This window comes from Podarcis cretensis (genome assembly GCF_951804945.1).
Source record: "Podarcis cretensis genome assembly, chromosome: 6".
Classification (NCBI taxonomy): Eukaryota; Metazoa; Chordata; class Lepidosauria; order Squamata; family Lacertidae; genus Podarcis; species Podarcis cretensis.
The window spans coordinates 57,787,122-57,800,221 of NC_137175.1; the positions used below are offsets into that span (position 1 = coordinate 57,787,122).

General features: G+C 41.3%; 2 protein-coding genes across 4 annotated transcripts in view; both read right to left on the bottom strand.

Annotated features, from left to right (window-relative positions):
- The window catches only part of NRDC (nardilysin convertase), a 29,360-nt gene extending 25,560 nt beyond the window's left edge, over positions 1 to 3,800 (bottom strand). The window contains exon 1 of the mRNA XM_079980261.1: positions 3,325 to 3,800. Within this exon, the coding sequence (XP_079836387.1) occupies positions 3,325 to 3,785 (461 nt within the window). The 5' untranslated portion in view covers positions 3,786 to 3,800. The remainder of the gene's footprint in view (positions 1 to 3,324) is intronic.
- A 1,880-nt stretch (positions 3,801 to 5,680) lies between these two features.
- Positions 5,681 to 13,100, bottom strand: part of RAB3B (RAB3B, member RAS oncogene family) — a 53,147-nt gene continuing 45,727 nt past the window's right edge. For all 3 annotated transcript variants that reach the window (XM_079982549.1, XM_079982547.1, XM_079982548.1), the window contains exons 4-5: positions 10,434 to 10,558; positions 5,681 to 7,590 (exon numbers count right to left, since the gene is read on the bottom strand). In XM_079982549.1, the coding sequence (XP_079838675.1) occupies positions 7,400 to 7,590; positions 10,434 to 10,558 (316 nt within the window). In that variant the 3' untranslated portion in view covers positions 5,681 to 7,399. The remainder of the gene's footprint in view (positions 7,591 to 10,433; positions 10,559 to 13,100) is intronic.

Sequence of the window (13,100 nt, forward strand, 5' to 3'; positions counted from 1 at the left end):
GAAGAAGTGTGCATGCACACGAAAGCTCATACCAAGAACTAACTTAGTTGGTCTTTAAGGTGCTACTGGAAGGAATTTTTAAGCACCTGGAAGGAATTTTTAAGCACCTGGAAGGAATTTAGCACCTTTAAGGTGCTACTGGAAGGAATTTTGTATACCACAGATACACAGTGTATCTGAAGAAGTGTGCATGCACACGAAAGCTCATACCAAGAACTAACTTAGTTGGTCTTTAAGGTGCTACTGGAAGGAATTTTTTTATTTTGCTTTGACTATGGCAGACCAACACGGCTACCTATCTGTAACTTAAAAATGATGAGAGAGCAAAGCTGTGCACTCACAATTCAGCACAGGCAAAAGTGGTAAGAGCAAGTAGAGAGTTACACACAATCCTTACCAATCGTTCTGCTTTAAATCAAAAGTGTTACCGCTCTAAACCCCAATGCAAGAAAAATAAAGCTTTCATCACAAAAATGCAACTACAGTGTGATGCTCTTCTATTCATCCACACAAAATCGCAGTCAATCACAGCTTTCTATTTAATACTGGAAATTCAGGTTAGACCTTTTCTATCTCTACAGCAGGTTGTTTTACATAAGACAAAGTAGATGTAGCATTTATGCTCACATTCAAGTTGCAATTTCAATGTGCAGATTTACATTTTACAAGTATAATTACATAGGATGCAATTAAACATTGCACTAATATAAGCGTTCTGTCAGTACAAGCATTTCTGGCTGCCAAACAAAAAACTCCCCTTTCCTTCCCTCATGCACAGCTCTGGAAGTTCTCCTGACTCTCTAGAGAGGATCTACGGGAGGCACATAGGTGAAGGAGAGACATAAAGCCCTGCTGTGCTTGCAGGATGCCTTGTGCAGGCTTCTGCAACCAGCACAAGGGTTAGCTGACCCTCGGTTCTGGCTTCTGAATTTATACCTATTTATTATTAAGGACGTGGGTGGCACTGTGGGTTAAACCACAGAGCCTAGGACTTGCTGATCAGAAGGTTGGCGGTTCAAATCCCCGCGACGGGGTGAGCTCCCGTTGCTCGGTCCCTTCTCCTGCCAACCTAGCAGTTCGAAAGCACATGAAAGTGCAAGTAGATAAATAGGTACCACTCCGGCGTTCCGTGTGCTGCTCTGGTTCGCCAGAAGCAACTTAGTCATGCTGGCCACATGACCTGGAAGCTGTACGTCGGCTCCCTCAGCCAATAAAGTGAGATGAGCACCACAACTCCAGAGTCGGTCACGACTGGACCTAATGGTCAGGGGTCCCTTTACCTTTATTATTAAAGTACACTACCGTTTATGTTTTTAACAGGCACTTGGTATTTATATGGTTACAAGAGTGCAGTTTTACATTTAATGGTTAAAATTCCATGTTTGTAATACATATGCAGTCTTTTTTTTTTTTTTTTTTTTTTACTTTAACCCCATAAGCAGGACTAGAGGGCAACAACCCTCTCCTGCTGTTGTTCCCCAGTAACTCATATTCAGAGGCACTCTATTTCTGGAGATAGTGTTTTACCATCACGACTAGTAAGACTATCCCCTCCATGAATTTGTCTAACCTGCTTTTAAACCTATCCAAGTTGGTGGTCATCACCATATCATGTGGTAGTGATTTTTCTTCTTCTTGCCAAATTATTCATTTCTTTAAGGAATTATAAAGTAACAAGTAACCTCACTCAACATGATCAAGTTACTGATAACCAAGATCATAACCTCTTATTATATGACATAGATAACAGTGCTGGCGGGGGGCAGAAAAAGAATCCAGTTCAGCCAAATCAACATTGTCCAGGTTTTGGTTACAAAAGAAAATAAGGAAATTGTAAGCAATACCAGACCAAATGCTAGTTAGTAAAAGGAAAACAAGGAATCAGTTAGGAAAATAAGTCATGATGTAATGCTTGCTTTCTTATTTGTCCCCCTGAAACCACTCCTGAAATTCTCAAATCAAAGGTGCGATATCAAGTCGATACATAACTGGGGCAATGGTGGTAAACTGGGGCAATGGTGCTATTCCCCACCTTTAAAGAAAATGAGCACACACAGACTAAGATTCTTCACAGAAATCAACTACTCAGTGTAAAGTCTGCAAAACTTTCTTGTCAGTTCTATTTTACCAGCAGATCCAGCTAAAATCTCAAGACTGACTAAAGATTAGTTGCTAGAGGCAACAAATATGTAAGAAACAAAAGTCCTTATGAAAGTCCTCTTTCTGTAAGCTGAGAAGTGGAACCCAACATACTGCTAACACAAATGGGGAAAGATTTGGTAAGTTACTGGTTACAATGACCACCGCATATGTGCCTTATCCCATTTTGTTCTCAAAATGACCATGAGTATGACTTGTCTAAACTCACCCAGTGAATTTAATGCCTGAGTAGGGAACTGACCCTAAGTCTTGTTTCGACTACGGCAGACCAACACGGCTACCTACCTGTAACTGGTCCAATCTAATTATCTCATCCAACACTGGCTCTCTACAAAGAGCATCTGCTGGAATTGAGCTGACAAAGGTGGCAAGCTATTTTACGAATACAGAGTACATAGGAACCCTGTGGGATCAGACTGAAGTCCGCCTAATCCAGAACAGTGGCTAACCACATGCCTTTGGGAATGTCACTCCATTTGGCACTCAGTGATAAACTGCTTCTGAACCACAGCTGTCAACGTTTCCCTTTTTTAAAGGGAAATTACCTTATTCCGAATAGGACTCCTCGCAAGAAAAGGGAAAAGATGACAGCTATGTTCTGAACATGGAAATTTCATGTTGCCATCCTGGCTAAGAGCCACCCAATAGAGTCATGCGGGATATGTCTCCGCCAACTTCACCTTTTAAATGCATCTAAGCTAGTGGCCAGTAGCATCTTCTATAGCACATAATGCAATGGCCCGTGACTTGCCGAAGAAACATGAATGTATTTCCCCTGCCCATAGCTGTCAACCTTCCCTTTTTTTGCGGGAAATTCCCTTATTTCAGCGCTGTTTCCCGCTGCTATCCGGGATTGTTAGATAGCAGGTGAGGCTACTGATCCCTTATTTTCAAATCTGAAAGTTGACAGCTATGCCCCTGCCTCTGATAACCGGGCCTACCACGCTGGAAAGCAACATCCCTTCTCCCCGGGACTGCTCTACCCAACCTCCCCAACTACCAACCCTCTGGCGGCCGATCAAGATAAAAGGAGGGGGAACTACGGTGCTGACCGGCACAAGAAATTTCTCATGTAGTTCATTTACGCTACGCTTGACGCACCTGAGAGGCTCTTCCCCCTCCTTACGCCTTCGCCCCCCCCCCTTTCCTCCTCCCCGCGCCCACCTGTACTGCTTGGGATCGCTGGGGGACTTGACGATCTCGGGATCCCCCACGTTGGGGCTGGGCTCGCTGGCGGCCGCGGCCTTGTCTCCTTCGCCTCCCGCTTCCGCCTCAGGCTCCTCTTGGGCTGTGCCGGCCTTGGCCCCACGACTGCTCTCCAAGTCCTCAGGCTGCTCGGGGCCGCCACCCAGCGAGGCCTTGGCCCGGCCAGGCATGGCTGAGGGAGAGCGAGGCCCGCTGAGGATCCCTCGCGGCTTGGCTTGAGGGTTGCCGGCGCGGCTGCTGTGGAGGGCTCGCCCTGCTCGAAGGGGGCTCGCCACCGAGGTCCCGCGCGGCCAGGCGGCTCCCGCCCTCAGCACCCACGGCAGGCCCAGCTCCGGCCCAGCAGCTCCAGCCCTCAGCCGCAGGCCGGTGCTCAGGACCGGAAGCCACCGAAGTCGGCCAATCAGGGCCCGGCTCGGCATCCACGCGCCGGACGCCCGCAAATCCAAGGTTCTACCGGCATCACTTGACTCTAACAGGCTGCCGGGAGCCTGAGGAGGTGGGAATGGGGCAAACCATTAGCGTTACGAATGGAGGGGAGACGGAGAGTCGGGGAAGGGGAATAAGGTATTGTAGGATGGAGTAGTAGGCTTATCTCACCCCTGCTTCCTTCAAAACTGAGTTTTGAGGTTTGCCTTATAAACGTCTTTCTAAAGACGAGTAGTTTTGGATTGGTTCAACAAGCTCTCACTCGTAGAAAAGGAGCCAATAATCTGTGACAGCGAATGAGGGAGCGCTATTACGCTTAGAACGTCTGGGACCCATTCTGCGCTTCCTTGAACTGGGGATATGCACACACACACACACTTATGTATATATGTGTATGTATCTGTTTGGCTTGGAAGTAAAAATGATTGTGTCTGCTGTTTCTCTTTATGTGTTTTGTAACTTTGTTCCTTTTAGGTTCTAAAGGTTTTTGGCATGCAAACTATGGAAGACTGTGGCGTTGTAGTTTGCATTTTCGAGTTGCCCTGCTGCTCTGGTTGATGGATCTTGGTGTTCTAGTAAAAAACAAAATAGATTCTGTAAACTTGAAGTCTGTCCGAGTGATCCACCTTGCTATCTCCAAGATTAATATTGGTGATACTTGGGAGTCACTACAGTTTGATTTACGTGCCTGCACCACTTCTACAACCTTTAACTTACCTATTAGACAACTTTGTTGGTCTTCCAAAAACACTCGAGGCTGCCCTCCTAATCTACCACTGACTAGCTGTATCTTGGACACTGAAGAGTGGGTAGAATGGAAAACTAGACGATCCCATTTCACAGGAGTTGCAAGTAGCCAGGCTTAAGTAGGTTGGGGATAGGAAGCTGGTTTCCCCGCACCATCCTAGAATTGTTTGCACTGGGTTATCCTCTGTTACACCGGACTTACCAACATTTCATTGGATAGCCAGGACTGAACACCCAACCCTCCTTTCCACTGTGAACCGTTTGCTATGGTACATATGTAATTCGGATATTGTACTTGTGAAAAAGAAACTGCAGTAAACTATTCACTGTTTCAGCAGCTAATCAGATCTGGAGCCAGACTGATTTGGGGCCAGGTGCAGTCTAACCCGGGTCACATGATTTGCAATGATAAAATAGGGGAGAACCATAAATGCCACCTTGAGCTCCTTGGAGAAATGATGGCATATAAATGTAATAATACATTATTTGATTCAGACATTACATACTTTTCTTTGTATCATTAATTGTCCTTATATTTCACTGCTGTTAGACTCAAAGTTCTATCAGCCCCTGTAAACATGGCCAGTGTTGGGGATGATGGAAGTTGAAGTCCAACAATATCTGGAGTATCACAAGTTAGCTAACCGCCCCCCCCCCCCCAATTAACTGAATCAGTGCTATTTTTCTAGAAAAAATAGGTGCCGGAACTCACCACGGACACTTCCTTTATTCTCTTGGAATGGCAATGGTGCCCACCTGAGAGGTGCTGGAACTGAGTTCTGTTGAGTTCCAGCTGAAAAAAAGCCCTGAGTAAAATTAAAAGTGGGCCCAGGTAATATTATCTGGAGAGTAGCTCAGCAGCCTACGTGGATGAAATAGTATTGACCTATGTTACAGAACTGAGGTAACAATTATTGATGCAATGTATGTGAAGTAATTTGAACAATCTAATGTTCAAATGGTAATAATATGTAGCATTATCTTTATAACCTTGCTTAGTCTGCCTATCAACAACAACACTAATAATAAAAGTTCTTGATAAGCATTATAACCATGGGGTTTCACAGTGATACAACTGAAAAACTAGACGAGCTATGTATGTCTATTAGCAATGTAAATTAATACTCAAATCAGATCACAGTGACTAAATAACAGCTTTATTTTGCCATGATTTCATAATTAGGAACATATACATTCAAACACTACACAGAAAGTGCCTGCTAAACACCAAATCACAAATGTGCAAGAAAATAGAACTTTCTCATTATAATTAATACAAATTCAAACTCTCTACTAAACATATTTTGACTTACTATCACAGTTCATATTCCTACTATGACAAAGTGGAGTTTGTGTGTGAACATTAACAGTGCAATCTTATATGTCCACTCAGAAGTATGTCCCATTGAGTTATGTGGGATTGCAGTCTTAAGGTAGCTGCAAGATTGTCAAGGGCAACTTTCAAATGCTTGATCCTGCAATTACAAAGAATTGCTTCCTGAGCTTAGCTGACCTCAGTGAAGGTAGAGGATATTGGCAGGAAAAGTTAAGAGTGTGTCAACTTTAGTACCCTTTGTCATTTTTAGTAGTTTTTATGTGCACATGTAATACACGCCGTTTATGAGTTTTAAAATATTAAATAGTATAGGAATGGTCCTAAATGATATATTCTGATTATGTGAAATTTAGTTCACAAAAGCTAATTGCTATACAAAATTTGTTAGTCCTTAACGTGCCACAGAATTCTTTATTTCAACCTTTTCCCAGTTGCATACATCTTTTATTTTCTTGGGAACTAATGTACTTCCACAAGTGCAAAAGAAGTTAAACAGTCTGAATATTTATCTGTAGAGCAATTAAGCCGTAAACTCATTGAATGGCCTTGGATGTCTATCACTGTCATACTTGCAGTCTAATTGAAACCGTGTCCAGAATTCCACGCAGATACTAAGGATCTTAAAATGCTGCTTTATAGGAAAAAATGCCTCTAATGACTTGTTCCCGGTGTTTCTGGCAATATGTCCCTCTAAAGTACCACCCTTTCCTTTTGACACATGCTCATGTGAATGGTGTGGCTGCTGTGGTATGGAGTGACTGAGCTTAGTGGTTTTTGCCTCAATGAAAATGACTGATTCAAATGAAACAAAATAAACAAATTCCTTCCAGTAGCACCTTAGAGACCAACTAAGTTAGTTATTGGTATGAGCTTTCATGTGCATGCACACTTCTTCAGATGCATGCACACGAAAGCTCATACCAATAACTAACTTAGTTGACCTCTAAGATGCTACTGGAAGGAATTTGTTTATTTTGTTTCGACTATGGGAGACCAACACAGCTACCTACCTCGTTTAAATGACTGAGTCTAGGACCTTCTGCATGCTCTACCACTGAGCTACAGCTTTTCCTGTGCAATTCTTCTTAAGCAAAGATACCAGTTAATTACACAAAGAACAATATTGCCTCTCCCTTCTGAAGATCCTTTTGTGAGATAGTTCAAACTGCTGTCCTTTCTTTTTTTAATTAAATTTTTGTGCCATAGTTAACAGTGGCCTCTAGCTATCAGATGCTAATAAAGTGTGTTTGAGTCAGGATTACCTGACTGGTGGAGAAACAATTGTAACATTAAGAACCACACAGAAATATGTGACAGACTATATAAACTACTTAAACCGTAGCATAACTTTTCACTGGAACACTAGCTGCGCTTGCACTGTTTTTGTATAAAATATATAAAGAGACTTTGCAAAACACCAGACAAACATATCCAGCTCCACCAGCACTGAAACATCTCTCTTAAAAGATGTACTGTACCTGCCCCCTATCCTGCAACAACAACTTTCTTAGAGATTTTGAGGCATTAACAGGAGCACTTCTGCTGCAATGGAGGGGGGCTGTATGTGAGACGCACATTCTTCCCGGCAGTAGTTGTCCTAGAAGCTTCCGAATCCATGCTCTCCGACATCTTTTCACAGATGATGTCCACCAGGCGCTCAAAGACCTGCCTCACGTTGACATTCTCCTTGGCGCTAGCTTCAAAATAATCGAACCCTGTTTTTTGTTTTTTAAAAAAGTACACAAATCAATATCTGCTTATCCCAAAACTGCTTCTCATGTTAAACTGGCGTTAAATTATCTGTTGGTCATATTAAACAGTTCATTTTGGTTTGTTTGTTTGTTTTTAAAAAAGGGTGTCTAAGTTCAGAATAGATGAGGAGGTTTTATTAAAAGTGATGCTGTATAAATCTCTAGTTTATGGTCTTTAAAATAAATAAAATCAGTTAAAGTTCAAAAAGATCTTGCACCATATGAGTGTAGTCAGTGCTATTTTTCTAGAAAAAGAAGTGCCGGAACTCTCCATGAACACCACCCTCATTCTTAGAATTGCAATGGCACCCACCTGAGAGGTGCCGGAACCGAGTTCCAGTGAGTTCCAGCTGATAAAGGCCCTAGGTGTAGCACAGCTGTAAAGGGGATTTATTATTATTATAAAGCATTGGGTATGTAAATGGTCCTCAGGTTAGGTGGACTGATTTAGTTGATGTGTGTTGTATTGTATAGTCTTTTGGGGTGGGTTTGTTTTTATTCTTTTCTATTGTATTGCCTTTTTTCCTTGCCCCATTTTTTAAAAAAACATATTTTATAATTTTAACACATCAAATATTAAATACATAGCTCTATTCACATATTAAAATAAACAAATCTTAAATCAGGCATTGAAGCCCACGAAGAAAAAAGCCTAAAACTACTACTAACAATATTTAAAGCTTACAAAACACATTTAAAATATTGCTGTCTTATAATGTCTGGATGCAGGTAGCGGCAGAGCAGTAGATAATATCAGCTAGGTAATCATAAAGTCATAGACAGGAACCAGCTAAAATTAGGAATAAAGTTTTACTGTGGTCCTTTGTTTTTAACTGTGTTGTCAGAGGTGAAGATTTGGGAGTTGAGAACTGGGCTCAACATGAGAGGTTTGAATAAAATTAGGAATTAAGGAATTTCCATAAACACACTGATAACTCTTCTTACAAAAAAGCAAATGTTTACACTCCAGAGCTGTTTGGAATGCTCTTAATCTGGTGTTTGATATACTTCTTGATGTTCTAAAAAATCTGAGAAGGTATATAAGGAAGAGTCAGAACAAAATACACTGCTGAGAAATCATGAGCAGTGTTAACTGTCATAGTAATTTGAATGTTGACTGTCGTGCTGATTCGTATGTCAACTACTAAGAATGGAAAATGGAATGACTTAACTGAAATATTTTCATAAGGTTATTAACAGGGCTGCTTCATCAGACCAGTTGTTTGAAATGAACAATCAGTGTTAACACACCAACCAATGAAAAGCTAAATGAGGAAAATTATATTTTATGCATGCCTGGGTATCTCTAATCCTCACTGCTGTGAAGCTCAGAACAGCTCCCTGTGCTCCCAACTATTTGACGAACAAAGCTGTGCATCTGCTGCAAATAGTAGCAGCAGAAAGATAAATGATGCTTTCAGACAGGTTTTTAATATTAGCATTGGTACTGGTCATTCATACAAGTTTTTCACAGTGCCTACACAAAAAGCCAGCCTTGCCCACCTCAGTTGAATCCAGATTCATCATTTTCACTGAAAATACAATACATTAAAAAGCCTCTTGCCCATGACCTGTTTGTGGTATATATATGAAAGCTTTGCAACATTATACCTCTGTCTGAAAGCACCCAGTAATTAGAGTGTCAGGCTAAGGCTGTGGATGCTCTCTCACTGAGCCATAAGGCTCTCTGAATGACCCTTGTTCAGCTGCTCTCTTGACAACACTGAGAGTATAAATAATAGGGCATGAGGTCACACATCACTCATAACACCCACAAACATTCATATCCCACAGTTTATTTCATTCTCTCTTTCACAAACTCACAGTCTCTCATGATGCCATCACTCCCAAAGAAATATCTCAAAACAGCCATTAAGTCTCCATCACTTAGCCATGACACTTGAAAGCCAGCAAAACACAGTATGTTTTTTTTTTAAACTCATTCTGCACTCTTCACTCCCTAGGAATACTGGAATTACCAATATCCAGCCAGTCAATATACAAAACCAGATTGAAACCTGACAAAACTCACTTCTCCTGCACACTCACACATATACAGAAAGCAAGTCACACAGGAATCGGAGCAAACATCCAGTTAACAGAAACTCGACAGTAGTGACGTACCGGTACGTGCCCAAAGGAAAAAAGATAGGAAGCAAAAAGTTCAGCCGTGACCAAATAGGACGTTCAGCTTACAGTTCAACTCAGTTCACTTGGGTAGCAGGCAGGGTTGGACCAAGACATTTTACTGGCTGAGGCAAAAGGCAAGATGGTACCCCTCCCCATTCCACATAAGAGAAGCCTATTAGACCTGCAGTTGGACTGTAGTTCAACATTGACAACATATTTCACTGCAACTGAGACAGTAGGCTAAACAGAGAGGAATAGTCAATGGGCTTATTAACAGTCTATGTCCCTTTAAATGTGTTTGCGGGAGGGGGGTTATTGGTTTATTTTGTTCTTCTTGTTTTTATTCTGTATTTTTATGCTGTTAACCACCCTGGGATCTTGAGGTAAACAGTGTTACACTCATTTAATAAAAAAATAAAATTACATAAATAATAAATATTATAACCCAATTATCTGAGAAAGTAGATGAGGCTGCAATTAGGATGCAACTAAGGGATATGGAATCTAGCCCTCAAGATGATACTGGACTACAACTTCCATCATCCTTGACCTTTGGTCATGCTGGCTGGGACTAATGGGAGTTGGAATCCAACAACATCTGGAGGGCCATTGGTTCCCCATCCCTGCTTATAACTGGATGGAGAAGGGATAAAAAAAAGAGAAACGTTAACATGTACCCAACTGATCAGCCAGATGTTTTCCCTTTTCAAAAGGAACGATTCTCTCATCCTCCATGTCACATTTGTTTCCAACCAGAATGACTTGGGCATTATCCCAGGAGTAGGTCTTTATTTGAGTAGCCCTGTGGGAGAAGAAAGGATTTGCGTTGAGAGTAGTAGCCAATATAGTTTCAGTGTGAATGTACTAAACCTCCACTCCCAAATGACAAAACACAAAGACAATACTGACAGTAAACATGTTGCTGATTTTGCAAAAGCAATGCAATCGTCCCAGTTTAGGAATTTCAATGGAATTTTTTAGCCAAAACCTTTGTGCATTTCAGTGGTGTGCAGTCAGTGGACCAGGGGGACTATGCTGGTCCTTTCAATATCTCGCTAAATTTAAGTATTAAAGCCTGGTGCCTCCTTCCCAAAGCCTGGGAAACTTCCGCTGGGCTTAGGGCCAGAGGCTCGTGTGTGCGACACCCCCCCCCCATGGCCCTCGCAAGCTGGTGCCTCTGATCCTAACTGTTCCCCTATGAAAAATTTCACAGCACACCACTGGTGTGTTTGCCGATCCCTGCTTTGAGGAATATAATATGGAAAAGTGTGCTTTGAAAAAAGATATACTCAGCCTTCAGCTGAGCTGCTGGCTTCTGACAGTTCCAGTTCTGCACCTGAAGGCTATAGTTTAGTTAGGAAAGCTTATTATTATTAATAAAAGTAGCCTGTATATTGAACTCAGATGTTCAGCTTTTCTTGTAAGATTTTTCAAAGTAGGGTGGTGTCCATCTTCAGCTGAAACTAGATCAGAGCTCCCAGATGTGCCTAATATTCCATGTTTTGTTCACACATACGCACACAAATGCATTATAGCTTGCCAGTGACTACTTATTGATCCCGTTCATTTTAACTTCTGTTTCTGGGAATTCAGAGTTTATAGGTCAGTCACAGTAGCATCAGTGCTTTCTAGATCAGTTTCAAGGATTTGTCCTAGGTTGTATAAAAATATTTTGAAGCTGCACCTTTTTAAAACAATCATAAGCTTTCATTAGGTTGCAATCCTAACGCCACTTAACCTGGGAAGAAGCCCTATTGAATTCAATAGGATGATTAGAATTGCTCTGGCAATTTGTTTAGTATATTAACCAACTCAATTTTTAGTTGAAGTTCCAAATTATTGGCTCACTTGTTTATTTTTGAAGCTGTTAATTTCCGCTAGAACTAAGAAGTGAACTGAAAATGTTAAAGGTGACCTTTCCATCTAGCAATCCACTGACATTTTGGTATCTTGTGGATATCTTTAATTAACTAACTAATTTGAAGATTAATCAGTTAAAAATGTTAATAATTTAACAACATTTCTACATAATTTTAGGGTGGTTACATATGCATCTCCAAAAAAAAGAGAGGAATCTTATCACCAAAAGAGACTGCAAAAGACAAATATTTGAATGAAATTTGTCTGTGCTAATTTATATGTATAAATTCAAATTTAGAAAGAAATTGCTATAATTTAAATAGAAATGCAGCACAGTTTTGGCTTTGGAATGCATCTGTGGCCAAAGAAACAAACCAAAGCATCCCAAATCCAGCAGGGGGAGCCAAGAGATATAAAACTGATGAATCATCTTCATCCCAAATTCATTGCTATCAATTAACCATATATATAATTCTAATATATTGCATTACAGTGGAATATTCTATTACAGTTTGGAGGAATCTTGAGTTGTTGTAGACATACCTAAACATATGGTCAAAAATGTTCCTTTCATCTTAAGAACATAAAAACTCATGTGGTCCAGGAATCCTGTACTCACAGTGTTCAAATGGATGGTTATGAGAAGCCCACAAGCAGGCCATGAGGGCAAGATCCTATCTTCAGTGCTCTCCCACTTGTGAGATCCAGCAACTAGGATACAGAGGTATATCATTTCTGACAGCGGAGGCAGAAACTAGCCACTGTGGTTAGCAGCCATCAATAGCCTTATTTCTTCTACATCAAGCATAGGCAAACTTGGCCCTCCAGATGTTTTGGGACTACAATTCCCATCATCCCTGACCACAATAGAAAGTGTCCTTTCATACTGCATCACGGTGTGGTATGCTGGTTTGACATCAACTGATAGGAAGTGCCTACAGAGGGTGGTGAATACAGCACAAGATATTATGGGCTGTCCCGTGAATCAGCTGGATGAAATAGCAGAAGAACGTTGCCTCAGGAGAGAGAGGGAAATTCTCAGGGATGATTCATACCCTGGCCGGCACTTTCTTGATCTCCTGCCCTCAGGTCAAACATATAGAAGCATGATTAGTTGCACCAACAGGTTAAAGAAAAGCTTCTATCCGTGGGCTGTTAGGCTGCTGAATGAAAAGATAACAACAGGGCAACTGACTTTTGGGTTTGGTGTGTGTGTGTCAGTAAACGAGGGGAATTAAGACTAAGAGAGCTGAGTGGGGGGTGCTCGTGTAATCTCACTGTATACAAGTCATACAAGTGACAAGAAAGTATTTCAATTCAATGGGAGTTGTAGTCCCAAAACATCTGGAGTGCTGAGTTTGCCTATGCCTGTTCTGCATGAAATAGCTTTATCCTCTTTTAAAGCCATCCAAGTTTGTGGTCATCACTACATCTTGTGGGAGTGAATGTCAAAGTTTAATTATGAACTTTTGTTTGTCCTGAAT